Below are 27861 nucleotides of genomic sequence, written 5' to 3'. Positions count from 1 at the left end.
AGCTTCGGTTCTTTGAGCTGATGTTTAAGATAGAACACCCATGGCCGATACATGGAAAATCCAGAGGCACAGCAATGATGGATCTGCGCTGAAACAGGCACTGCATTGATTTTGCCAGCACTGCGTCGATTTATTTAGCCGCAGTGCAGGCGATGTGTGGATGTTTCTGCCACAACGGCCATGGTGCTTAGATTTTTCTTTAGGTCACCAGCTTCCACTTCCAAGGGCCCAGGGACTGGATATGGCACCACTTGCAAGTCAGGACTATCAGCAGAAGAGCCCAGACACTGGCAAATGAAGTCTTTGATGTCCCTGAGACTTCACAAGAGGAGACAAACTCAGTTCATGTCCTTGGAGAACCTTGGAAAGCAGGATGTAGAAAGCAAAGTCCAGTCTTTTCACTCCCAGGGTATAAGTAGCATCAGCAGGCCAGCACAGCAAAGCAACAAGGGGACGCGCATTCAGCAACAAGGGACTCTGTGTCCCAGGTGACCCGTGGAGGAGGGGGCAGAGCCGGAGAGAGGAAGCGCTTTCAAAGCGCCGCCACAACACAGCTGCGCGGGAGGCGCACTCAGCAACACAGGACTCTGTGTCCCAGAAGGCCGGTGGAGGAGGGGACGGACCCGGAGAAAGGAAGCGCTCTCAAAGTGCCGCCACAACACCGCTGCGCGGGACACGCACTCAGCAACATGGGACTCTGTGTCCCAGGAGGCCGGTGGAGGAGGGAGCGGAGCCGGAGAGAGGAAGTGCTTTCAAAGCGCCACCACAACACCGCTGCGCAGGACGCGCACTCTGCAACACGGGACTCTGTGCCAGGAGGCCGGTGGAGGAGGGGGCGGAGCCGGAGAGAGGAAGCGCTTTCTAAGCGCCACCACAACGGCGCTGCGTGGGGCGCACTCGGGCCACGCCCGGGCAAAGCCTGGGTCAAGGGCGACCCCGTCGCTTACCCGTCATTGGCCAGAAGAAGCCGGGCTGGGCCTCCCCTCTTAGTTTCGGCATGGGGGTAAGTGTTTGGGACTAAGATTTTATATGGACTTTCTGCACAACCCCTTTTTTTAGCTAATCCTTAGGGTGGAGAGAAGTTTTTCTCTTTTAAGATATCAGAAATCTATATTGTGGGTGATTTTTGACTTGTGACAGACTTGAGAGGCCCCAGTGGTAATCCGTGAGGATGGGCAGGAGAAGGTCCTTGCTAAATGGGGATCAGAGTGGAGGGGAAAAGGGGAATACAATTCAACATTGGATTTCTTTCTTGTGCATGCTGTTGGGGTAGTTACGAGGGAGATCGACCTGGCATAGAGGAGACTCTCGCTGGAGATGGGTGACTGGCAACAAGCTTCCACAGAAGGGGGGGATCTGGGGATCTTTGAGGTTGAGGATGGACAGCCTTGGATTGGCCAGAGGGATCTGCCCAAAACCCCAGTGCAAGCAGAAACATGGGTCTCAGGGGCATCAGGGGCAAAGGGCTTGGAAGGAGGTATAAGAAAGAGTAAGAGGCTTTTGATGGTTTCTCCTCCTGGCAGCAGCAGTCCTCCTTCGAAAAAGAACAAAACTAAAAAAAGAACTTGGAAAAAAAACAAAATTGCCCCTGCCTGCCAACCCTAGCCTGATCCCCTTGGGTTCTGTGGATCAGTGCCCAGGTCCCTGTTTAGAAAATCTATTGACTAAGATTAAGGATATGATTGAGTCCTGTATGGCCCCAGTTATGGAGAAACTGTGGGTGCTTGAAACTGCAGTTTCCCGGATGAGCGAAAAAGAGAGGCCAAGGTTGGCTTCTGCCAAAGGGGGCCTCCTGGATTCTAGGGGTCAAAGTAGTTTGACCGAGGGGGTGCATTAACAAAAGGAAAAGCCTAGCCCCCTTTTGAGAGAGACGCAACAACCTCTAAGCTGTCCCATCTTGAGGGTCGCGGGACACTGCGCGGAGACTGCTTCGGGTGACTTTTCAGCAACCCCTGGGATAAACCACAGGAGGAGGGTTGGTCGGATACTTGGCAGACGGGTATACGGATAATGTGGGAGTGACAGAAGATAGAAGCAATACTCAAAACCCACATTTGGTGAAAGGTCCCCCCCTTGTCTGCGTAGAGCTTCCTCCAGCCTGTGCACCCTATGTGGTGGTGCTCACCGATGTTACCCCCTTAGTGTTGGGCACAAGTGAATCCGCGTCCAAATGAAATAGACTTGCCATTGGCTGAGTAAAAACTGTGATTTTGTCTGTAAGGATTTTGAGGATATTCTGTTTGTCAGAAGAATTGACTGGGTTGGGCATCGGGTAAAGGATTACAATGGGGACTGCATGATCGTAAATTGTAGATATCCAGGTCTAGCCCAGAGGATCCTTTTGTCACAACGTTTGGCATTCCAGCTGAACAGTAAGGTTGGTATGGTCCCTTTGGGTTTTGTTTATAACCATACTTAGTTGAGTGACAATATTCTAATTAGGACCTCTAACCCAGGGCAGGGTCTCTTATGGCCAAACAGTATGGGTCATGATTTTTCTACCTCCCCAGATTTGGATAGAGTGGATTGACGCTATGAACAGAGACACGCAGAGGGGGTAATAAAATCTCCTTCTGAAGCCCTGATCACTGAAGGTCGGGATGGCTCTTACGCGAAGTGTTGCCTTATTTCATGGAATGTAGCAGGGTATAATTCTAAGCTTTTGGACAACAATTTGCTAAAGTTTGTGGCACACTATGATTTCATCTTACTTCAAGAGACCTGGCCAGTTGGGCTGGCTGTGTGGGGTGGTTTTCAAAGATTTGCAGTCCCGGCCATAAGGTCTCAAGGTGGTTGCCCTAAAGGGGGCTTAGTTACCCTAATTCGATTTTCCAAAATAGCAAGAGCCTATCAAGTTACTTGCAAACATCAGGGCTTTTTAATCACCTGGGTAGTGTTTTCAAATACATTTAATGTTGTATTGGTTAATTTTTACAATGCTGTTTGGGACTCTGGTTGCCAAATTGAGGTCCTTTTTTCTGTCTTACAGAAATTGAAGTGTAGAATGGAGGGGTTTGGGCTCGATTTCTGTGCTGTGGTGTCGGGGGATTTTAATGCCAAATTAGGGAGTTACAGAACTACAATGAACCCCTTTGAGCAGGACTATGAGACATATTCAGGCAAGGGATCACATGATGTGAGGGGTGGAGCTCTGATTAAGGGCCTAAGGAGTTTGGGTCTTTTGAACATCTGCGACCTGGAAGTGCTGGGTACACGTCAGGCCCCTACTTTTATAGGTAGGGGGGTTGGAACAACAATTGATTATATTTTTGTGTCCCCACCTATAAAGAACATGGTCAAGGATGGTGATCTACTAGTGCAGCATTTCAGTGATCATAATCTCCTCAGGATTTCTTTTAATTTTCCTGAGACAATGCGGAAATCAGTGTGGGGTGGGTCAGCCTCGGTGAGACCTAAAGATCAGGGCAGACGACTTGGTTGGAAACAGGTAAACATTCAACAAATAACAGAGGGTGGTGGGTAAAAATTTAAACTTGATTTTAGGTACTCTCTTGGTTGATTCCTCCAGTCCAGGGGGAAGTCATGGACGCCATATCTAAAGTAAATGTAGCTATTAAAGAAGGTATGACCGCAGCTGTCCAGCCTCTGTGAAAGCAACAGCGTGGTTGGTTTAGTAAGCCCTGTTATGAGGCTAAGAAATCTCTAAGGAAGGCATTAAAGGAACAACCGAGAGACACTGGTCTTGTAAGAGATGCGAGGGCCCACTATAAATCTGTTTTGAGGGCTAGGAAGCAACAGCTTAAGGAGCAGGCCTGGGAGGAGTTGGAACGTGCATCATTATATAAGAACCCATTCCTGTTCTGGAAGGTGGTCAACAGGGGTTCTATTGAGACGGACACCTCTGAGGGTTTGGGCTGCAATATCGCCCCTGAGACGTGGGTGGCCCACTTCTGTGGGAATTTTTCGGGGGGCCTTATAGGGGATTTAAAGGGTGATCAGCATGGACACTCCCCAGACTTAGCTATTAGGTTTAACCTTGAGGAGGTACAGGAGGCACTGCAACGCAGCGCTAGCCATAAAGCTACGGGCCCGATACTATTCCTATGGATATATACAAACATTGCCCACAGCTCTGGGCACCCATCCTGCTTAATGTCCTCAATGCAGCGGTTAGTATAAGAATTGCGGCTACTTGGAGATCGGCATGTATTGTACCTGTCTACAAAAAGGGTAATCGTAATGACCCGAAGTCGTACCGTCCAATCTCACTACTTGATTCCTCAGCAAAAATTCTGGGTCGGATTATCCTAAGGCGTATTGAGGACTAGATGTCTGAAAATACAATCTTGAGTAGAGTTCAGTACGGCTTTAGGGAAGGGTTAGGCACCCTATAGCAGTGCCTATATCTGCTTATGCTGATTGGCAAATATACTCAAGCTAAGAGTGGTACCCTGTATCTTGCCTTTATGGATCTAAGCTGCACCTTTGATAAGGTTAATCGTAGTAAGCTCTGGGATAGGCTAACCCAGTTGGGCATGGAATCCCACATTGTGGAGTTGCTTCAATATCTCCATTGAGGAATTAATGCAAATGTGAGGGTTGGGCAACATGGTGAAAGTATGGAACTGTTTGAACTAATTAGGGGTGTGCGCCAGGGTTGTGTCTTGGCCCCAACCCTTTTTCTGTTATATACAAATGGGCTGTATGATTTTTTAGCTGAAAGATGTAAGGACGCCCGTAAAATCAATGGCAAAAGTATCCCAGTATTGATCTATGCGGACAATGCAGTTCTTATGGTCCGCACCATGAATGGACAACGTGAGGAAGTTAAAGCTTATGAAACTTTTTATGTCAGCCTTAGATTTAGAGATAAACTGTAGTAAATCATATTTTATGGTTTATGGTAAACCATTGAGCATGGTGGGTGCACTGAAAATAAAGGAGCAGGTAACTGGAAAAGTACAGGATTTCCCTTATCTAGGGGTGAACTTTGATGACAAGGGCACCTGGAAACCCTGTTTCTCTAAGAGAGGGAGGCTTTTTAAGTCCACTGTAGGTGCCACGTTTGAGTTTGCTGCCAGGGTGGGCAATAAACCTATTAAGCCCTTGCTTGAGGTCTACAGGCTTAAATGCCTTCCAGTTCTGATGTATGGGGCCCGCTTTGGGGCTATATGGAAAATAGGGCCACTGCGATTGAGGAAAATCGTTTTTGCAGACGGTTATTAGGTGTGGACCAAAATGTTTCTGGATTTTGCTTGCATGTTGAGCTGGATCTGGATTTTATAGAAGATGCCATTAAAATAGCTCCTTTTATTGAAGATTTTAATTTGGACTAATGAGTTTGCGTCCCTCAACAGGGAACTCCTGTGGGATTGTTTGCTATGCGATCACGCTAAGGAAATTCCCTGGTTGACTTATGTAAGAAAGGTAGCCAGTGCACTGTGGCGCTCAGACATTTTTTATGCACCAGAGGGTTTATCTAGTTCGGACAAACAGTGGGTGAAGGAGAATAACTCAAACATTTTAGGGGCCAAGAGGGAGGAGGTGGAGCTAAGGAAAAAATCAGTGAGGGACTTTATTATGATAAAGATGGGGGTGGGCCCAGAGACCTACCACTTGGAGGTTAAAAATGTATGGGAAAGGACCCTCATTACGCGATTTCGTCTGGGGGTAATTAGAAGCAAATTGTGCTTTCCGCTAGGGCAGTTTGACCAAAAGTCTATAAAATTGTGTCCATGTGACGGTGTATCCCCACATACCCTAATTAATTTTACTATGTTTTGTGAGTTTTATGCACCTTTTAGGCAATGCTATTTAGTCCCCCTTTTGAGGGACAGGGGTTTTGTGCAATACCCCCCAGCCTTTATGTGGTTGTGTATGACTTCTGATGCGGTGGTGTGGCAAGGGATAGGCTCCTTTTTCAAGGGAGCTATAACATGGCGGAATAGTGTTAATTTTAAATTTTGGCTAGTGTCTATATAAATTGTTATTCTATTATGGAACTATCGATTGATTATTGTAATTTTGAGGTTCGAGAGATATGTGATGTGTTGTTTATTTACATGTTTTTGTGGTTGAAAATTTTTAAACCGATTAAAGTCATTTGATTGATTGAAGCAACAGGCAGAATGGCAGGAGCTCCTCCAGCATCCAGCTTTTCTGCCTCGCAGAATGTCCTCATTCCTGTCGCAGAATGTCCTCATTCCAGAAGTTTCTGAAGTTGTGGTCTCAGATGCCCAATACTTATACTCATTTCTGCCTCTGAAGTAGTCAAACTTCAAAGGAAAATCTTTGTAGTGCACAAGACCCTGTCTTTTCTGCCATGGCCCAGACACACTCCGGGGATTGAAGGCTGCTATGTGTAAGGACAAGCACAGTCCTATTCAGGTGTAAGCGTCAGCTCCTCCCTCCACTCTAGCCCAGGAAGAACTATCAGGATTTGCAGGGTACACCTCACTTTCATTTGTATGACTGTCTAGAGTGAATTCCCAACTGTCATCCTCCCCAGACGTGTATTCACCAGTCAGGCAGAGGCACAGAATGGTTAAGCAACAAAATGCCCACTTTGTAAAAGTAGCAAGTTCAAACTTACAAATTAAAAACCAACTTCAGCAAAAGATGTATTTTGAAACTGGGAGTTCAGAGACCCCAAACTCCACATCTCTATCTGCTCCCAATGGGAAATTACACTTAAAAGATACTTCAAGGCAATCTCCATGTTAACCTATGAGAGAGATAGGCCTTGCAATAGTGAAAACCAAAATTAGCAGTGTTTCACTATCAGGGCATGTAAACACACCAATACATGTCCTACCTTTTAAATACACTGCACCCTGCCCATGGGGCTACCTAGGGCCTACCTTAGGGATGACTTACATGTAGTAAAAGGAAAGGTTTGGGACTGGCAAGAGGGTGCACTTGGCAGGTCGAACTGGCAGTTCAAAACTGCACACACAGACTGCAGTTCTGCAAATCCACAGGGGGAACCCTATCACCCTACCCTATCTAGGGTTAATACAACGTCACAAAAAAGAAAATGACAGGTAGGGACAAATTAAATCCTAAATTAAATAAACAGTCATTAATTCTGTTAATCCTAGATTTAATTTCTTTCTCAGATTTATTTCAAAAAATTAAATAGTAAAAAAGGAAGCTATGGTAGTGTAATCCAAAGTCTAATACACATAACATAAATTGCTGCACTATTATTTACAAAACTCATATATAAACCACAATGAGCCACACATTGCACAAAGTACAGTAACAAAACTAACAATAGAAATAAATCTGAGAAAGAAATTAAATCTAGGATTAACAGAATTAATGACTGTTTATTTAATTTAGGATTTAATTTGTCCCTACCTGTCATTTTCTTTTTTGTGACGTCACACAGACTGCAGTGGCAGGTCTGAGACATGTTTAGAGGGCGACTCCTATGGGTGGCACAATCAGTGCTGCAGGCCCGCTAGTAGCATTTGATTCATAGGCCCTGGGCATACGCGGTGCACTTTACCAGAAACTTATTAGTGAATCAAATATGCCAATCATGGATAAACCAACCACCAATGCCACTTATAGAGGGTGCACTTGCACTTTAGCATTGGTCAGCAATGTTAAACTGCCCAGAGATCTCAAGCCAACAAAAACAGGCCAGACAAAATAGGAGGTCAGAGGCCAAAGGTTTGGGATAACCCTGCAAAAAGGGCCATTCCCAACAAGGGTGTTCCTTGGGGGTAAGAATAGTTCTTTTTTGTTTGGGACATTGCTGGTAAGCTGCTGATGAAGCTGAAGGGCTTTGAAGATCATGTACTCACACCTGACATCGATTTAAGAAGAGCTACAAATGAGGGAGCAGAGTCCAGCATTATCTTGTTAGAGCTCTCTGCAGTATTTGACACAATGGTCATCCATCCTACTTTGTCATTTGATGGTGGCTGTGATGCTGGAGTATCGGAGTGCACTGCATCCTTACTAAGTGAAGGATCACAGAAAGTGAGACAAGCCCCTTTAATCGCCCGATTCTAGCTTATTCTAAGGAGTAAATTAAGACACCACACTGAGCCAGTTAATATGTGAGCTAATTTCTGACTACAGGTGTAGAGTCTATACACATACAGATATTAATCAGATATTTCTGTGTATGAATCCTTCAATTGTGTTGCAGCATTCATGTTGGACTTCTCCTTCATACTTTAAAAAGGACAAGGGTAACCTATGGATATCGAGGGACCGGGGGTAAATAATATTATAAAGGAACAATGGTTTATTTTCAAAACACTTACTGCTAATATAATGGGAAACAATCATGGCCATATATTTACTCTAATAGACACAATAATATATTTATTGTTGTGCAATAACAAATAAATAAGTGAGTGAAAACACAAACAGCAAACAATTGCACACACAAAGACACTCAGGCACAAGTATGTAACAAAAGAAATCAGGAAATCAGCACTTATGCCCTTAATACAATAAACATTACAACTGTGTCAAGTCACAGACTCAACGATGTTTCCATCTTCTCTGTTCAGTTTTGCTCGTGCTACTAATGTGCTGTTTGTGGCGCTCAAGCAGCCGCTTCTTGGTTCCCATTGAGGCAACTGTAATTATCACAGCAATGGCAACTGCTTCTTCTCAAGTGACTGCTGCAGCCAATCTAGCAGCAACAAATTGTTTCTTAAGAAACTACCATCAGTAGGGTGATTCCACTTTCTCATTGTACACACAGTTACTTTACTGGTTGCAAGTTCTCAGGGCTGCCTGTCGCTCACTCCCATCAGAATACCTTGTAAGTGCATGTTGTCTTAGATCTTCTTGTTTTAAATCTATTTATTTAGTTGAACAACTTAAAACATAAACAAGATTAGCATAAATTAGTGTCACGTTAGTGATGAATGAAGTGACATTTCACAAGATAATAGCCAAAAACCACTGCTCATGTGCAAAGAAATGCAGCGGTGGATGTGGAGAAGTGAGCCCTGATTCACTAGAGCTAGTCTGATCTTACTTCGGAGCAGAAGCTCCCGCAAATAGTTCTATTCACAGCATACAGGTGAACATGTAAATAGTAAAATACTAAAGCTTGGTTTGTTGTTGTGATCCAGTCTCAGTGTTAGGATATAATTTTACAACAGTGATGACCTGCAAATATCCCCGATTTTTTTAATCAATGGATTAACTGGAGAAGTATAGTGGACACAAGAATGAACCTGCTTCAATGGAGATACCAGCAGTCTAAGACACATGCAAGTGGTGCTGTTTCTGCATGAACCTCTATGATACAAGATTCTGCAGTACCACCCTCTTTCACTGTTGAAGACTCTGGAAATCTTAATCACCAGTGGGCCAGATGTATCAGTCCTGGATGTCGAAGAAAGAATTTGAGGTCCTTCAGATACACTGAAGAGTTTTGGTTAGGGTCGACCTTAGTTTAAGGTTACTTATTTAACACTTTATATTAAGGATTTGGGTTACAGTAAGGTTAATTAATATACCTTTAATTTAATATGATTTAAATTAAGGATTAGGGTCGGTTATAGGACTGGTTTAAATTTCCATGAATTTTATTTAATCAAATACATATAATTTGGAATTAGGGTAAAATGTGTTACTTATTTAAATGCATTTAAATTAATTTCAACAAGTTGAGCTGGTTATTTTTAAGTGTTTTAAATAAAATTAAAATAATCTAGCAAAAGGGTTTAGGTTAGAATTAGGGTAAGGTTTAAGTTACTTACTTAATTTTATTTAAACAAATTAATGGTTATTTTTGGCATTAGGGTTAAGTTATAGTTACTTTTTAATTATGTTAATAACAATAAACAAAATATTGGAAAAAGGGGTTGGGTTAGGTTTAGGTTACTTACAGAATTTAAATTAAAACAATTTAAAATAATTAAGAGGACTGGCAATATGGCCAGGTCACTAGGAATAGTAGTTGAGGTAGTGGCTCTGATGTACTGGTAACCTGTGGTAGTAACATGCAACAAATTGTTTTAATGGGTCCATCTAGCACATCAGCATTAACAACATTAGTATTAAATGCTGTTTTTATGTTTGTTTTGAATCTTAGACAACATTTTTTTTATTTATGTATATAAGTATGTGGTATATGTATACTGTGACTCTAGGAGAAAGGCAGCTGAGTACTGACAGGCTTAAGACAAAGATCCAGTCAACAAAATCCTGAAGAACGAGCTGAATTTTTGGGAGCAGAAATGACCTATTTCTGCATTGTAACAATGTATTCTTTAAAGACATACATCTTCTTCAGCTCTTTCCTAAACCTGAGCAAGATTGGGGAGGCCCTGGTGGATACAGGGATGTTGTTCCAGATGCTCGGTGCATAGATGGAGAAGGCATGTTGCATTGTTTTTTTACACTTCTTTATCTGCAGGCTGAGGGTGTCCTGTCTGCAGGTGAAGGTAAGCCACTGACGATTGTAAGCTTGTCATCCAGACAGGCAGGGGTGGTGGTCATATTGGCTTAGTAAATGATGCAGCGGGTTTTGAAGATAGAGCAGACTGGCAAGGGGAGCCAGGGTGTTTGATTAGTATGGGATTGATTTGGTCATATTTCTTCAGGATCTTGATGAAACATGCTGTAACGTGCAGGGAGCCCATTAGTTTGCTTTTGTGATCACAGATACAGTAATGGGGGATGAGTTATAACAATACAGAAGCGTAACTCACTGTACATTTATCAATGGCAAGAGCTCTAATTAAAACAGAAGGTTTGCTGAAGACTGCAATGTGCTTATTAAGCTATTGCTGTATTGTATTATGGATATGCTGCTCGTAAGAGATGTCAAAAGTGGTGCATGTAAAATGCCCTGTCACCGCCGTATTAACATATGGCATTCTTGGCTACAATAGAATGACACATTTTAATACTTGCTCACCAGTATGTGAGTTAATTTCTAGAATATGCAGACAAATCAGTACATTAACAAATATCTTACCTGTAGAAAGCTGCTATTCTTCTCAGTATGGAGGATAGTTTGTGAACATCTGTGTCATCCAAAAAAGGATTTTCCTACAGGAAAGTTATTGGAAACTAATCACTTAGGTTTGTCAGATGCCTACATTGCTCTCTACTACAGGCTTCAAACAGACCATAACGTAAGGCATAAAAATACAAACATTCAATTAGATACACAAGTAAAAAGTCTGTGCTGCCAGACAGAGACAGCAGGGCCCACCTAATCTTCCTATTCATCTTTCAACTATTAACAGTGACTTCAAAAAGGCCCTTGTTTAGAGTGTATACCTAAATCCGTGCCAATACCACCAACATGGTAATTATGCTACCATACTTAGTTGTATTTTGCAAACAGAAGGGGAAAGTAACTTGTGGAAACACCACTTCTGCAGGTTTTCTTCATTTACTTAACACGTTTCCAACACCAAGCAGCTAGAATTAAGGTGGCATATTTATTTTGTGCTGTGATCAGGAATTATTGCATTACTCTTAGTCTGTTGATTAAATCACTGTGCACTAAGTGGATTAAAGAGCAGTTATTTAATTTTTAGTTCCTAGCTCTGTCTACCTGCTCATTTAATTCATGATGGAAGGTGGGTCTTTATCATTTCCACAGTTGTCAGTTCTGCCTTATCACACTACTTGGTAACTGAATATGCTATTCCTTTGTGATCCCATTAAAAGGCTTCCCCATCTACTACTGTTTTCCTAGGGGATTTCTTCCTTGGAGGCATCGCTATCACCTGGTTAATATTACAGTTAATTTGTCTACCTCCGTGACCATTTTTAAAGTATTCTTGAACAAATGTAGGAACATTGATATGCCAGCCCATTTGCAATAACAATTTATTAATTTATTCCACTAACAAATACAAACAACAATAATACTGTATTAATACAGACATGGCTAGGTCAAAGAGAACTCACAGAAACACACACAGATACTGAAGTGTGAAAGTGCACAGAGAAGGTGATTGCTCTATCTTAGAGCTCCACAAGCCACTTCATCCTTAACAGACAGCTTAATACTAATCATCCCTCTATCAGGAAAATGCAAAAGGAATTTCTCCAAAAGACCTATGACCAACCGTTTTTATGAAGTGTGGGAGCAAAGCCAAAATGGAGGATAAATTAGAGGTCCTCTGTGCAGGCTCTGCAGGGCTTGCTCCGACTACCTTGGAAAAAAGCACTTTAAAAGCTTTAAAATGTAAATCCTCATACCCTCACAATTAGCTGCCACCCTTGCACTAGCCACTGGAGGCTCTGATGAAAAGGAGGACGGTCATGAAAGCGCTGGGAACAAGGCTGCTCAGGATCAGAAGAGAACTGCAAAGCACCATAAAGATAAAAAATGCCAGACTTGCTAGGCCGCAACTTCTGATGCAAGAGTACTAAGGGTGTACCTGGAGAAGTGGAGGTCACATATCGAAATTGAAGGTTTTGTGCTGATCTGAACTCAAAACCACACAAAGTCAAGTTTCAGCCCCATGGTCACCATCAACAGCAACCTAACAACAAGATACCAACTAATCTTCCTCTGCAGAATTGAACCTTTATTACCGAGGCAGACATCAGCACCTCAAACAAACCATGGTTCTCCCCCATGTGGATTATGACAAACCCCTAATCACTGCGCCCAGCTGGTTCTACTTAAGATTGTCATATAAGCTGCTCAAGACTTTGTATAGGGCAAACAATCCTACCACATCATCCTTCCCCTGAGAGAAGTACACTGGCTCCCGCTACAGACCACATAACCTTTTAGATATGGGTTGTCATCAACAAGGCAGAAGCAATCAACACACCACCTTGCGCGACTGAAAGATTCATCATTCCTCTAGGCCAACAGAAATAAAGAGATGCAGAACACAACTTATCAAACAACATGCCTTATCAAGTTATGTAACCAGGATCTAGAATAAAATTCAACCAAAAGGCCTTTCAGAGAATGGTCTCCTCTGGTCACCATGAAAGGGAACTTTATCTGTAACGCCATTCATGAATACTTCTCCAGCATGATGAGCAGGCTTCGTATCTCCTTTTAGCTCCCAGACTTCCAGCTGGAGGAAAAGAAAATTGCAGTCCATGGATGGGGAAGCAGTGCCAGTTTTGCAAGCCTACCTGAAGCAAGAGATAATATGAAAGTCCAGTCCCTGGACAGAGATGCAGTTCGTACCTAGACTGATATAGCATCCCCATAATGGGCCCCAAGTTACACTAGCAAAAACACACACATGCACATATCGGACCCCATACAAGCACAGGACAGGTAAAGTACTGGCTGTAGAGCCAACCCAAACTTTGCATACTTCTGTCCACACACAGACACACATGCACATATGTAGAAACAAAAACACATATACATGTGCAAGCTCAGACAAATACACAGTATGCACTGCACAGAGAGTGGCTTGGCAAATTTCCCTGACTCACTCAGCAGCAGTGTAAGGCCTCTTTGGTGCAGAACAGTTACTCTGTAGACATCAACAATCTAAGCTTCCCTCACACACCCAAAATGGGTACACGTCACTCAGAAGTAGCAAACGAAACATAGAGACAAATACAGTGGCCCTCATTATGACTTTAGAAAGCCACAGGCTCCAGAAGACCGCCCACCATATAATGGGTACTGCCGGATTTCCACCACACTGTGGGCGGATATCCGCCAGAAGCCATGCTGGCGGGCGGTGGCGTTCTGGCGTTGCTACCATATGCACCGACCCACCAGTAGGACACCACTAGCCGTATCAAGACCATTAATACAGACTGGCGGTGTCCTGTTGGCGACAGACAAGGTAAGTCGGGGAGGGGGGCGGGAGGGTGGGGGGTGTCTGCATGTTTGTTTGAATGTGTGTGTGTGAATGTTGACGTGAGTGCGTGTCTGCGCGTCGGTGTGTACGCATGCGAGTATGCGTGTTTGGATGTTTGTGTGAATGCGTGTACTGATGAGTGTGAGTGAATGCGTGTATGGATGCATGTGAGTATGTGTGAGTGAAAGCGTGTATGGATGTGTGTGAGTATATGTGAGTCAATGCGTGTATGGATGAGTGTGAGTGGATGCGTGTCTGGAAGTGTAGGTGAATGGGTCTATCCGTGGTGCGTGTGGCTTTTTGTGTGCATGTATGCAGGGAGAGGGGCTGGGGGACCCTTTGTGAGTAGGAGAGGTGGGGGGTGCTGTGACAGTAGGGGGGTGGTCATGTGCCTGCTGGTTGGGTGGGGGAGCCGTCTACCGGCGACAGGGAAGGAATTCCCTGTCACCGGTAGCCCTACCGCCATGGTTTTCGTGGCGGTGCTACTGCCGCAGAAACCATGGTGTTAGGCTGGCTCCTAATACCACCGGCGGTCCTATGTGGACTGCCGAGTTGGAGATGAACATCTCAGGCCTGGCGGTTCATACTGTCATGGCAGTATGAGTGGAGATGTGGCAGGTTGGCAGCAGCCAACCCGCCACACTCAAAATGTGGTGGTCTTCACTGCCAGCCTGTTGGCGGCGATACTGCCACATTAACCCTGGCAGTCGGAAGAGGGTTAGGGTCTTAATGACCGCCAAGTGTGGATAAGTGGTTCCGCCAAATATAGGGATAATAAGCACAAAAGAGCTCTACAGTACAATAGAGCACATACACACAATGTATATTACAGGCAGTAGCAGCTGTTTTTACACACACATACATGCACGTGCAACTGGCAACAGCTGTGCAGAGTTTCCTCACACAAGGAACAGTTATGGCATTGGCAGCAGCGCTGCACAGGTCCAAAATACACACCCCTACAGAAGTGGCCCTGCATAGGTGCAAGTAGCACAAGCTTCCTTACAATGTCAGACCAGCTACATCACAGGAATAAAATCCCCAAGCTGGTTTACCCGCTTAGAGAAGCTATAACACAGGAAGTAGCTGCTTAAGCCATGCATTCTCATTCATTCATCCTCTCCTTCCCTTAACTGGTGCGCATACACAGAAACATACACACTGGCAGGGACTATGCAGGCACTATTAAGTAAAGTGCGTCTCCTAAATATAACAGGTAAAGCACAGACATCAGGAGTGTAAGCCTTCTCTACACAGAATAGACTGAGTTTAGGCAGCAGCATGGCTAGTGTCTTATACATAGACACAAACACACACACTCCGAGAAAACAGGTACTACGGAGGCAATAGATGGACAAGTTTTCATCACATACAGAGAAGACATACTGAAAAGTATGTCAGCATTACAAGCATCTCTTACACATACACAAAACGTAGACTAGTGTGCACACAGAAACTCCCCTTACGCAGAACAGATGCAGCACAGGCTCCAGCAGTATAAAGTTTCCTTGTCACAAAGACAAGCAAAACACAAGGTAACAGAAGTACACAGCTAAAAGGCATAGAGAGATCTGGCATTAGCTGAGTGAACTTCTCTCACAAACACTTAACAGACAAAGAAAATCAAAAGTCAGGGGTGTGCAATTCCTACAGCCCGACTCCCAGGACATATTGTTTGGGGTCAAAGTTTTCAAGTTTACTTTGTCCTTGGGACAAGTAGGCCCAGTACCCTGCAGCACAAACCCTTTGCCTGTCAGCTTACAGTACACATCATGGATCAGGGAAGGGCATTGTTTGTAGTTGAGGCAATATTTTTGCCCATATGTTAATGCTGTTCGATTTTGTAATTATGGTTCATTAATGCAAAGCCTTTATTATCAGGGTAAGCGCTGTAAGGAAGTGTTCTCAGCTCAGAGTGCACTGCTTATCGTGGTCCCAGGATAAAAATGTGTACACGCGTTGGCAAGGTTTACCAATATGAGCCGAAGTATAATACTCCCAGAATGCTCTCTCACTAGATGCAAATATCTGCAGAAGCTTGAAAGCAAGATAGATGGGTCTTTGCTTTCACGTTAAATGTTCACAAAAAATTAAACTTTGAAAAAAACGTTTTGCTAAACTCCTGTGAAATTTTAGGTAGCATTTCTTTGAAGCATCATCTACCAAAGTATGTTTATACATGCTAGTATTTCCAAAAAATATTCTTAATGGAAAATCAGTGCAACCAGTTTCAACAAGATTTTGAGAAACATGAAAATAAACAATCATTGTACAGCCAATAGGTCTAACATTGGTGGTTAGCCTTTTGGTTTTGTCAATGCATGTCTTGTTTTGACTTAGAAGTTACTTACCTTCGATAACGAAATATCTGGTAGAGACATATTCTAGCTGCAGATTCCTTACCTTAGAATTTTCCCCCAGGCATCAGTCTGGATCCGGAGATTTTTCTTCGAGCAATACCCTTGCTCGTCGGTAGGTGCCGTTGGTCGACTCCGCAGGCGTCGTAGTCGCCATGATGACGTCGGGAGTAGTACATGGACGCCGCCCTCGCGCAGTGACATCAGTTTCTTTTAACGACTTTCCACGCCACAGCGTAGAGCCGCTAAGTACACAGATTGGTGTGCCAGAGCTAAGGAACTGAAAGAGGGAAATCCCTGTCTCTAGAAATAAGTTTGCAAGCAGGAAGGATGGGTGGGGGGTAAGGAATCTGCAACTAGAATAGGTCTCTACCAGATATTTCGTTACCTTAAGTAAGTAACTTGTACATCTGATAGAGACTTCTAGTTACAGAATCCTTACCTTAGAATAGATACCCAAGCAATGCCATCCTCGGTGGTGGGCTGCGAACCAAGATCATACTAGAAAGTCCTGCAGGACCGAACGACCAAAGTAGCCGTCTCGACGGACCTGACTATCCAGGCAGTAATGCTTAGCAAAGGTGTGCAGGGATGCCCACGTAGCCGGCTGACAGATGTCCAGGACAGGAACTCTGTGTGCTAACGCAGTGGAAGCAGAAGTTGCTCTGGTGGAATGAGCGCCCAAGCCTTCAGGAGGCTGCTTTTTAGCCAAAGCGTAGCACATTTTGATGCAAAGAAGCAGCCATCGAGAGATGATACACTTTTGCACCGCCTTCCCTTTCTTCGCACCCGCATAGCCAACAAAGAGTTGATCGTCCACACAGAAATCTTTAGTATGATTGAGGTAGAACGCCAACGCTCTTTTTGGGTCCAGACAGTGAAATCTCTCCTCCTCATCGGAAGGATGTCAGGGTGAGTAGAAGGTAGTCAAAGTGATGGACTGGCCTGCATGAAATGATGTAACCACGTTAGGAAGGAAGGAAGCTCTAGTGCGTAACACCACTTTGTCAGGGTATACAGACAAGTATGGAGGCTTTGAAGAAAGGGCCTGAAGCTCACTCACCCTGCGAGCAGAGGTGATAGCGACCAGAAAGACAGTTTTGAATTTGAGGAGCCGCAAAGGACAATTATGCTTTGGCTCAAAGGGGGTACACATCAAATAAATAAGTACAAGATTAAGATCCCACTGAGGCATGATAAATGGAGTGGGAAGAAATAAGTAGGTGAGCCCTTTTAAGAACCTACTCACAATAGGAGATTTAAAGAGTGAGGGCTGATCAGGTAGCCTAAGAAAGGCGGAAATGGCAGACAAATACCCTTTAAGGGGGCCCAAAGCAGAGCCCTGCTGGGCTAAAGAAAGAATGAACAAAAGAACCTCTGACGGAGGGGCAGAAAGGGGATCAACAGATTTGTTGGTACACCATGCCACAAATTTATTCCAACAACAGGCGTATACAGTTTTAGTCGATGGACGCCTGGCTGCCAAGATAACATTGCAGACTTCGGGTGGTAGGGCAAATGGCGTCAACTGTTGCCGCTCAATTTCCACGCATGATGGCGGAGGTTGGACAGGTTTGGATGGAGAATCGTCCCCTGTTGCTGCGACAGAAGATCCGCCCGAAGAGGTAGTCTGAGTGGAGGATCGATGGACATGCTCAATAGCTCTGGATACCACACTCTTCGAGCCCAGTCCGGAGCCACCAAGATAACTTGGGCCCAGTCGTACTTGATTTTCTTGAGAACTCTGGGCAGAAGAGGGATAGGCGGGAAGGCGTAAAGGAGGCCGGAGCTCCACTCGAGACGAAAGGCGTCTCCGAGCGACTGCTGCCTTGGAAACTCCAACACGCAAAACAGCTAACATTGCACGTTCTCTGCGGAGGCAAACAGATCTAACCAAGACACTCCCCACTTGAGAAAGAGACCTTGCGCCACCTCCGGAGACGCCATTTGTGATTGACTGTGCGTCGGCGCTGAGTTTGTGTGCTCTAGCGTTGAGAGAGCCCGCCAGATGTTGAACCATCAGGGTAATGCCTTGATGTTCCAGCCATGTCCAGAGGCGTAGTGCCTCCTGACAAATGTTCCAGGACCCTACCCCGCCCTGTTTGTTGGAGTACCACATGGCGGTAGTGTTGTCTGTGAACACCTGCACCACTTTCCCTTTGAGAGAGGGAAGGAATGCTTTCAATGCAAGCCTGATCGCCCGGAGCTCCAGCATATTTATGTGGAGCCCCAACTCCGCCGGAGACCAGAGACCTCTGATCTCCGCCTCTCCCATGTGGCCACCCTAACCCAGAAGTGACGCATCTGTCATTATAGAGAGATCTGGTTGGGGAAGGGAGAGGGATCGGCCGTTGATCCAATTTGGATTTGAAAGCCACCACTGCAGGTCTTTCGCAGTCCCCTCCGAGATCTGGACCATGTCGGACAGATTTCCCTTATGCTGCACCCACTGGAACTTCAGGTCCCACTGCAGAGCCTGCATAAGACATCTGGCATGTGTTACTAGCAGGATGCAGGAGGCCATGAGGCCCAGCAGCCTCAGAGTCAGTCTCACCAAAACCCAAAACCAAGGCTGAAAGATCAGAATCATAGCCTGAATGTCTTGGATTCGCTTGTCAGGAGGATAAGCCAGAAACTGCACTGTATCCAGAAGAGCTCCAATGAAAGGGAGCGTCTGAGAGGGAGTCAGGTGTGACTTCGGCACGTTTATAGTGAACCCCAGCTTGTGCAGGAGGTTCGCCGTAGTCTGAAGGTGGGAGACGACTGTCTGGGGAGAAGGAGCCTTCAACAGCCAGTCGTCGAGGTTGGGGATGACTGAGAACCCTAACCTGCGCAGATGAGCTGCAACCACCGCCATCACTTTCGTGAACACCCAAGGGGCGCTGGCAAGCCCGAAAGGGAGCAAGGTAAACTGAAAGTACTCGTGACCTACCATGAATCGTAGGTAACGTCTATGGGCAGGCAGGATGGGGATGTGGAAATAAGCGTCCTGCAAGTCCAACGCTACCATCCAGTCTATTGGGTCTAAGGCAGACAGAGCCTGAGCCAGGGTGAGCATTTTGAATTTCTCCTTCTTGAGGAAGTAGTTCAGGTCCCGAAGGTCTAGGATAGGACGTAAGCCCTTGTCCTTCTTTGGTATCAGAAAGTAGCAGGAATAACAACCACAACCTACTTCTGGCACAGGGACCCTTTCTATAGCCCCCTTGGCCAAGAGTGCCGCGACTTCCTGGCGGAGAAGCACCAAATGATCCTCCAGAAGATGATGGAAGGATGGTGGCATGTGTGGTGGTGCAGATTTGAAAGGGAGGGAGTAGCCCTTCTGAATGATCTGCAAAACCCACCCATCCGTGGTGATATGTTCCCAGTGGGGCAGGTGATCCTGCCCCCAACTGGGTGGGAGTGAGGGGACGGACTAGGAGGGTTTGGAGACAGCAGTGGGGGCAGAGGTGTACTGGACAGACCTTTGGTTCCCTGTCCCACGGCCATGTGGGATTCCGTGTCATCTGCCATGCATAGGCCGGCTAGCGTGCGTGGCACGGTGGCTGGGTAGAGGACGCGACAGGGAGTCCCTTCAGTGCCCACAAAAGGGACCAAAAGCAGACTGTGGTGGGCGAGTGGTGGAGGAAAGACCAAGGGACCGAGCCGTAGCCTGGGAATCTTTGAATCTCTCCAAGGCCGAGTCTGCTTTGTCTCCGAAGAGACGGGTGCCATCAAAGGGAATGTCCATGAGTGACTGTTGGACATCCACTGAGAAGCCAGAAGTGCGTAACCAGGCGTGGCGCCGTAAAGGCCACTGTTGTTGCAACCGATCTGGCCAGATAGCCGGTCGTATCCAGCCCACAACGGATAGTGAACTTCGCTGCGTCTCTCCCATCTTTCACTGCTTGGGAGACAATAGAACGGGCCTCCTCTGCTATCTGCGGCAGGACTTGCGCAACCGTATCCCACAGGGAGGGGGTATAACGGCACAAAAGACATGCAGTGTTCACAGACCACAGTGCGAGGCTGGAGGAAGAAAACAACTTCTTGCCAAATTGTTTCAGCCTTTTGGATTCCCTATCCGGGGGTGCGGAAGGGAAGGTGCCTGAAGAAGAGGAAGCGTGGATAACAACACTCTTAGGGGTGGGGTGTTGGGACAGGAATTTTGGGTCGTTCGGTGTGGGACGATGGCGGCGAACAATAGTCCTGTTCACAGGAGCCCCTGTGTTGGGTTTGGACTATGTACCCAAAAGAATATCGGTGAAGGCCTCATTGAATGGTAAAAGGGGTTCTGAAGTAGAAGCCCCCGGCTGAAGCACCTCTGTCAGGAGATTAGACCTGACTTCCACAGTAGGTAGCTCAAGGCCGAGGACCTCAGCTGCCCTACTGACCACCATACTGTAAGTAGCTCCCTTCGCTGTAGCCACGGTAGGAGGAGACAGCATGCCAGCGTCAGGAGAAGTATCCAGACACTGGTTTCGGCCAAATCTGGTCATTTATAAGGGTCCAGGGACCCCTCCAATTCCTCTCCCTATTCGTACCCATAGGCAAAAGGGTCAGAATCCGACCTCGGGCGAATAGGCCCCACCGAAGCCAATGGCGGCGTCGGTCGACGCCGATCCGACTCCTAGTCGTCAGGGATAAGAATTGGGTCGACGTCGATATTGGGCACTACTGACGTCAGGAACGTCAATAGTCGACCCGGCGCCGGGGAAGGTCTCGAAGGTGCAACCAGCATCGGTGCGGATCCGCGCATCGATCCGGAGGTGACCTCGGTGGGCGGGGCCAAAGCTGCCAGTGTGGAACCCGAAGGCCCCTCAGCCGAACCCCTTGGGCCCGTAGGCACCGTATGGCCTCGTAAAACTCCTTCAGTTGGGCGGGGTTCGCTCTGGTCCTGGAAACCGGGGAAGCGCAGAGTCAACCCAGATGCAGGCTCCGAGGACAGAGGCCTAGTGCGTGGACGCTCATCCCGCGTCACGTCAGCCAAGCGACGGGGTGAAGTCGGAGAGCGATGGGACTTCTTCGACTTCTTCTTACCTTGACCCGAGGATTTCGAAGAAGACGAGTGGTGATGACTCCGCGACCGATCTCGAGACCTTCCTCTCGAGCGAGACCGGGACCTATGCGGAGTCCAGTGCTGGGCCGCCATTAGCTTTAGGGACCGCTCCCTCAAAGCTTTCGGTTGCACGGCCCGACACTCAGAGCACAACTTCGGGTCGTGGTCGCGCTCGAGGCACTGCAGACAAACGCAATGAGGATTCATCACCGACATCGGCCCATGGCAGTCCTCACAAGGCTTGAACACGGTCTTCGGGGACATCTCGACGCATCAAAGTCATACACAAAAACTTCGACAAAACGGTCATATTTGGCCACAAAATAGCCAGGGTAGCTCTCGCCAGACCAGCGAATGGCGCAGAAAGAAAAGAACTGACATCACTGCGTGAGGGCGGCGTCTATGTACTACTCCTGATGTCATCACGGCGACCATGACGCCTATGACGCCTGCAGAGTCGACCGACGCAACCTACTGACGCGCAAGGCTATTGCTCAAAGAAAAATCTCCAGATCCAGTCTGACACCTGGGGGAAAATTCTAAGGTAAGGGATCTGCAACTAGTCTCTATCAGATATTGTTTTTGTTAAACTTTAATGTTGTAGGAGCGTCAGGCCCTCACCATTATAACAGGCAATGGGAAAAAAGCAATAATATTTTTTGGTCTAAAAAAAACATACATTGTCACAGTCGTCTCTGGCACTGAACAAAACTACTTTGTGTGTCTATATGCTCCTTGTGAAAGAGCAGAATGCTGTCAGTCAAAGTGAAGCCTGTCTATAAATAGATATAGAGAGGGAAACAGAATCTTACTAAAAACAAAAGGTCTTGGTTAACTCAAGACCTAATTGGGTGCCCAATTATTAAATAAAGTCACAAAGTGCACCTATGGTATATGCCCTAGCATTAGTGTAGATTTATAGCTTTCATTAATTCACAGCAATTTACAGAAGTAGGCTAGGAAATCAACTACTAGAAAATATTTGTGAAATGCATTTTAGCATGAGCAAATATGCATGTGTAGATTTCGTTCATGAGAAAATCTGTTGAGCATTTACAAGTTCACTTTCCCTCCAACCACTTTTTTCCCTAAACGTGTAGAATTTTTATCTCTGCCCTTGTGAAGATTAACATTTCCAACCTTTCTCAGTAAGAGGAAAGATTAGAAAAGAGTTGGTGAAAACCAATAAAACATGCAAGTTAGTAGGTTTGCACAGGCTCCAAAGTGCATTCCAACCATGGAACTATTGTTTAACGCTACTTTCAGCCCCAGTATGTAGATCTGTGGAAAGGTGGCAAAATGCAGGAATTACTAGTGTTCAAACCTTACGATATTATGAGCTCTGGCATAGTCAGAGAGGCTACTATCAGTGCTCTTAGAGAAAGAGATTGCTGACCTAATTTATTGCTAAACTACAGGACACCAAAGGGACAAGTGGATTTTTTTACAGGTCAAGTAGACGTCTGAAGCAACCTGTCTCATGGACAAGTAGATATTTTAATAAATTCCACATCCCTGAAAAGTGCAGTATACGTACCTCAAGCAAAACAGGAACATCACAGAAATAAACAGGGCAAGCTTACCTCTCACACAACAAGCAAGCACAGTACAACATTTCTTGTTCATGCACAGCAGTTACAGCACAGGTAACAGTGCAAGCTTACATCAGACAGGCAGAAACAGAGTGCAGACAACAGCGATGTACTCACACATAAATCATGGATACAGAAAATACAACCCAACAAACTTCCCGCACATATTTAAAAAATATCCTGCACAGGCAGAAGCAATGCAACCTTCTGTCATTTCCACACTGAACAGGGACTGCATGGGCAGCAGCACAAGAATTCAGTGTAAGTACTGTTCAGTGAGCAGCAGGTCAAACAGTGTAAGCTCAGCTCACACAAAATAACACATACTCTGAGCATCTGCATGCCATGGTTTGCGATGCACACATACAAAATGGATGCACAGGTATGGGACTGGCAGACAACAGTAAAAGCTTCTCTCATACTAAAGAACAGGAACAGCACAGACAAAAGACATTAAAACTTCCCCATCACAGAGAACAAATACTGGCATAAGTGAAAGATGTCTTCCACAGACAGGAGAGGTGCAACAAATGTAGTAGTGTAAACTTCACTCACACACAAGATGCACAGCACAAACTACAACATTGCACGTTTTCCTCACACAAGTACACCATGTATAGCATGGTCAGTAGCAGCAGAAAGTACAAGCACCGATATACAGACTCAATCAGAAGGAGAGCAAGCTTCACTCACACAGAGAACACTAAAAGCACAAACAGCAAAGGACAGGTACATCATGAGCAGCAGGAGATAGAACTTCTCTCTCTCTGAAACACACACAGAAGAGATACAATATAACACAGGGAGCAGCATCACTATGGATGATAACAGAGCATACTTTTTAGGGTCGAGCCTGCGTTGCATGCATTCGCGCATGCGTATCGCAGCGAGATGCTTTAGTATTTAGAAAAGGGCTCGGAGCCCTGTCAACTTTACGTCAGTGTTTTTTATTGGTTTGTGGGCTTGCCTAATAAAATCTGCTTGCTTTCATTAGTCGAAGGCACGCATACGCCATGCCTTTTCCGGTGGCTAGCCCTCCTCGAGCGCAGCGACCAAGTACGGAAAACATGCGAGGCTCGCTGTTTTCCATCGTGCTCGTGGACTTCTTTTTCTCTAATTTATGGAAGAAGTGGAGCGCTTTACATAGTTGATTTCACTTTTTCGGGTTAAGTACATAAATGCACTTTTGCCCGATAGGTGAAAAGTCGGGTTAGGAGTTTACAACGCGATCAGCTCTAACATGAGCAAACACGAGACCCGTTGCATTGTAAATGCTTGTTTCTCTCTCTAAGCGCAGGATGCCAAACATATCCAGAGGAGCTGTTTGAATGCATCTGGGTGAGCTGCCTAAGGACAACACTTGTATCCATTGCCATGACCTTACCATGGAGTTTGCGGAATTCAGGCTGGCCATCAACCATCTGTTTGACCACATCTTGTACTTCGCTGGTAAAGTGAAACAAAGGAAACCTGCATGCATTCCAAAGGAAACCTGCATGCATTCCAAAAGGCTGGCTGTAGCCACAGAATATAGAAGTAACCACCCATAGGCAGATGACATTAGAGAAGTGCCAGGGCAAACTGGAAGAAGAGAAGACATTTCTCCTCATAGTATTTTTGACTACCGTTCTACAGGAATAGTGGGAAACGAATTGAAATTAAGATTTGACTGCAAAGAATGCACCTCAAAGCTCTCAGGCGATGGTTTGCAAAGAGGAATTTGGGATCTCCAGGTGCAGTCATGTTGAGCTTTCCGATTGTTTACTGCAGAAGCAGAAAAGGAATTGCACCAAGTTGCATGCACTTGGTCTAGGAGATCCCCAGTGAAAGGGAGAAGAAGCTTCAAAGAAGAAGAGCATGACTGCAGTAGTTCAATCAGAAGGTTGGCTTTGGATTCTTCAAGAAGAGGCAGGCCCAGAGCTTTACAGGTGACTGTACGTAGTAAAGGCAAAGCTTGATACCTCCATCAGTATAGTGTTGGGTTAGAAAACTTATAGTAATCTTCTGTGCGATGCATCATGGAATGCGTCAGAATGGCATCTGAACTGACTGTGGCCAAAGAGGACTTCCTATCCTCAAGAACCTCTGAGCATCACAGAATGGCTCTCAAAGAAGGTCATTCTCTAAAGAAGGTCTTTTTAATTCTGCTTGAGCCAAAATGGACTGCCTTTATAGTGTAGAAGGAGACAACTCTAGGATTAATGCTGGGAACATCAAACAAAGCATTGCAGACAGAGACTGCGCAACTGGCTAGGCTTTTCACGGAACAGCCACCACTGGCTGCTACCTCTATGATATAGAGCTTGGCCTACCTCTCCTGGAGTGCATAGGAACTGGATTCATACTTAGAGCCTAGACAAGAGAGAAAAAAATCATGTGGTTCTGAGATTAACATCTGCTATCGACAGGCATGACAAGGTTTAGCGATTGGTCCCTAAGGTGGCATGGTGCCAATAAAGTTTACATACACTACCAAAAATTGTTTTTTGAGAGTTTCATTTTGGTACACACTGAAAAAAGAGAGTTTCGAAGGGGACTGAAAAAGGCAACGGAGATTAGCACAGAGGGTGGCATCTTATATGGTTCTTGTTGTCATGTCTGGGAAAGGACAGTAAGCTGCATGTATCTCTTGCGGGAGCTTTGGCGCTATTACAAGTTGGAACCTGGGAAGATTCAAAACATGAAGAACCTTCAGGCAGAAGTGTCCTTTAGAAAGAAAGGGCGTCTCTTCAGTCAGAAATGTTTGCCCACCAAATTATGCCATAACCTGATAATGAGATCAACGCTTGTGATTTGCAATTGAGCACTACCATTCCTGACATAAGACACACCTCTAACCCTTTTCTTGACTTCTGCCCAACATATGTGGCACCTTCCAATCCCTCTTCTGCTAATCAAATGGTGGTAACCTCAATGCGCACAAAACAGGATGAACTATTCACCACAGCAGTACTCACTGAGCTCTAATTTAGAGGCAATATGCAAAGCTTGCACAATTAAGGAGACGCAAAGCAATATTTTGTTTAACAGTGCTGCCGCAGCCAGAACTAAAAAAGAATATCCTGGAGGAGAAATATATATGGCATTTTATAAAACACATTCAAATACACACATAGAGTGGGTGATGCCTTACTGACATTATTTAAAAAACATGATTAAGGGCCGAATTCAAGTTCACCAGATCTAGGTGTGGAGACACTTTGTGGCAAGTTTACAGCTGATATTCCACATTTAAATCCAGATTTTACAAGTTATTTGCCCCTTAATGGGTCGAAAACCACATGCAGATTTCTATTCCAACCCCAATATTGGGTCCTTTGCTGTGGGTGGTGAGGGCACCTAGGACAAAGGGAAGCTGTTGGCAAGCAGGGACGGTATTCCATGCTCCGCCCCACTTTGGAGTTTCAGGCGTAGAGTGTAGGTGAAGTTTTTCCTGTGCATGCAGCTCCTGCTCAGACCTGCATGCAATATTACTAAGGACTTAGGGCCAGATGTATCAAGGTGTTTTGCATTCGCAAATGGTGCGAATGCTCGTTTGCGAATGCAAAAAGCCAGTTCAGAATGTATGAAAGACATTCTGAATGCAATTTTAAGGAATCGCAAAAATAGCGATTCCTTAAAATTGCGACCCTGTTTAGAGAGTCGCAAATTGCGACTCTCTAAATAAGAAATCACAAATAAGGGTTCCTTATTTGCGATTTCTTAGCACATGTATGAAGCCATTCCTAAATGCAACCATGTGCAAAATTTAAAAATGCATTTAAAATGCATTTTTAATATGTACATGTAAAGCACACATGCTCTTTTGGCATGTGTGCACCTTACATGTCCCCCCAAACAATTTTGGGGTGCAGCAGAGGGGGCCTTAGGCGCCAGCACCCTAGGGTTTTGCATTTCCAAAATTGCGATTTCTGGTTAAGAAATCGCAATTTGGGAAATGCAAAAAATTTGCAGATATGGGCCAACAGGCCCATAGGCCCATAGGTGCGAATGGGGACAGATTCTCTATTTGCGATTCGGTAATAGCATTTACGATTTTTAAGAAATCGCTATTCCCGAATCGCAAAAATCATACATACCTTTTTGCATTTCTGAAATAGCAATTTCTTAAAAATGGCTATTTGAGAATCGCAAATCGGTTGTATGATACATCTGGCCCTTAAATGTTCTATTGATCACTGTGAGCCCAGGACCAGTAGTAATGCCTCGTTTTCCCCCCTTTCTTCCTGGTCTGAGATGATTTCAGATGAATAAAACAATGGCTATTTGGGAATTCTCCTTAAAGAAAACATGGTTTCTCTCCCAAGTAAAGCTCACACTATACTTGAAACAGTGCACACCACTTCCAATTTCATTTAAAAAAGAATATGATTGGCAAGCTAGGATACCCTCACTAGAAAACCACTGCACCAGCCACTGATTTATGATCTTTCTTTGATTTTAAACTAATGTGTAGGCTTTTTTTGACAAAGTGGTGCACTAAGAAGCTAAACAGGCCCTTTTTAACACCTACCTCTGTCATAAAGATATCCAGCATCTGGTTCAGCATCCCCACAGTTCCACTTAACAATTCGTTTATGGCAAGACTGACGTGGCTGTATATTTCCAACTCCTCGTGGTAGAAAACATTATACATTCGGGAACAAGCCTCCAACACCTCTGCACCAGTGTGCTTTTCTGCTATGTCTCTCACTTCCTTCAACAAGGCATCCAAGTGCTACAAGGGAAAAAAAAGAGTTTTACAAAACATGCCACCAAATGCAAGCACTTTAATATGAATGATTCACAAATGTTTCTTCCTTTTAACAACCTTGCTGAAGTGAACTCTTCAAATTAAAAGCTTCAATGTGTGATGTGAGCTCTGCCCTAACTCTCAGACCTTGAACCTATATAGTCAACCTTTTCTATACAACTCAATCTTGGCTACTAGACCACAGTAACGTTTAATTGATGCACTGGATTCAAACAAATGTAAAAGGTATTGCTTGGACCATAAAGACGGAAAGGTGGAGCATCAATAATTACTTCGACTATGCAATCTCTATTGAAACTTCACCAACATACCCTGATATGACTGCACTTTGTTTTCTTGTAAAATCGGAAAATATTCCTATCACTTGAGG

General features: G+C 45.1%; 1 protein-coding gene across 1 annotated transcript in view; it reads right to left on the bottom strand.

The window, feature by feature from the left end:
- The window catches only part of LOC138250008 (cohesin subunit SA-2-like), a 434120-nt gene that overhangs the window by 125024 nt on the left and 281235 nt on the right, over positions 1-27861 (bottom strand). The window contains exons 19-20 of the mRNA XM_069204310.1: positions 27252-27455; positions 10925-10998 (exon numbers count right to left, since the gene is read on the bottom strand). Of these exons, the coding sequence (XP_069060411.1) occupies positions 10925-10998; positions 27252-27455 (278 nt within the window). The remainder of the gene's footprint in view (positions 1-10924; positions 10999-27251; positions 27456-27861) is intronic.

Source organism: Pleurodeles waltl, chromosome 8 (genome assembly GCF_031143425.1).
Source record: "Pleurodeles waltl isolate 20211129_DDA chromosome 8, aPleWal1.hap1.20221129, whole genome shotgun sequence".
NCBI classification, from domain to species: domain Eukaryota; kingdom Metazoa; phylum Chordata; class Amphibia; order Caudata; family Salamandridae; genus Pleurodeles; species Pleurodeles waltl.
Note: the sequence above shows the minus strand (reverse complement) of the source record. Positions and strands in the feature narration are given on the sequence as shown.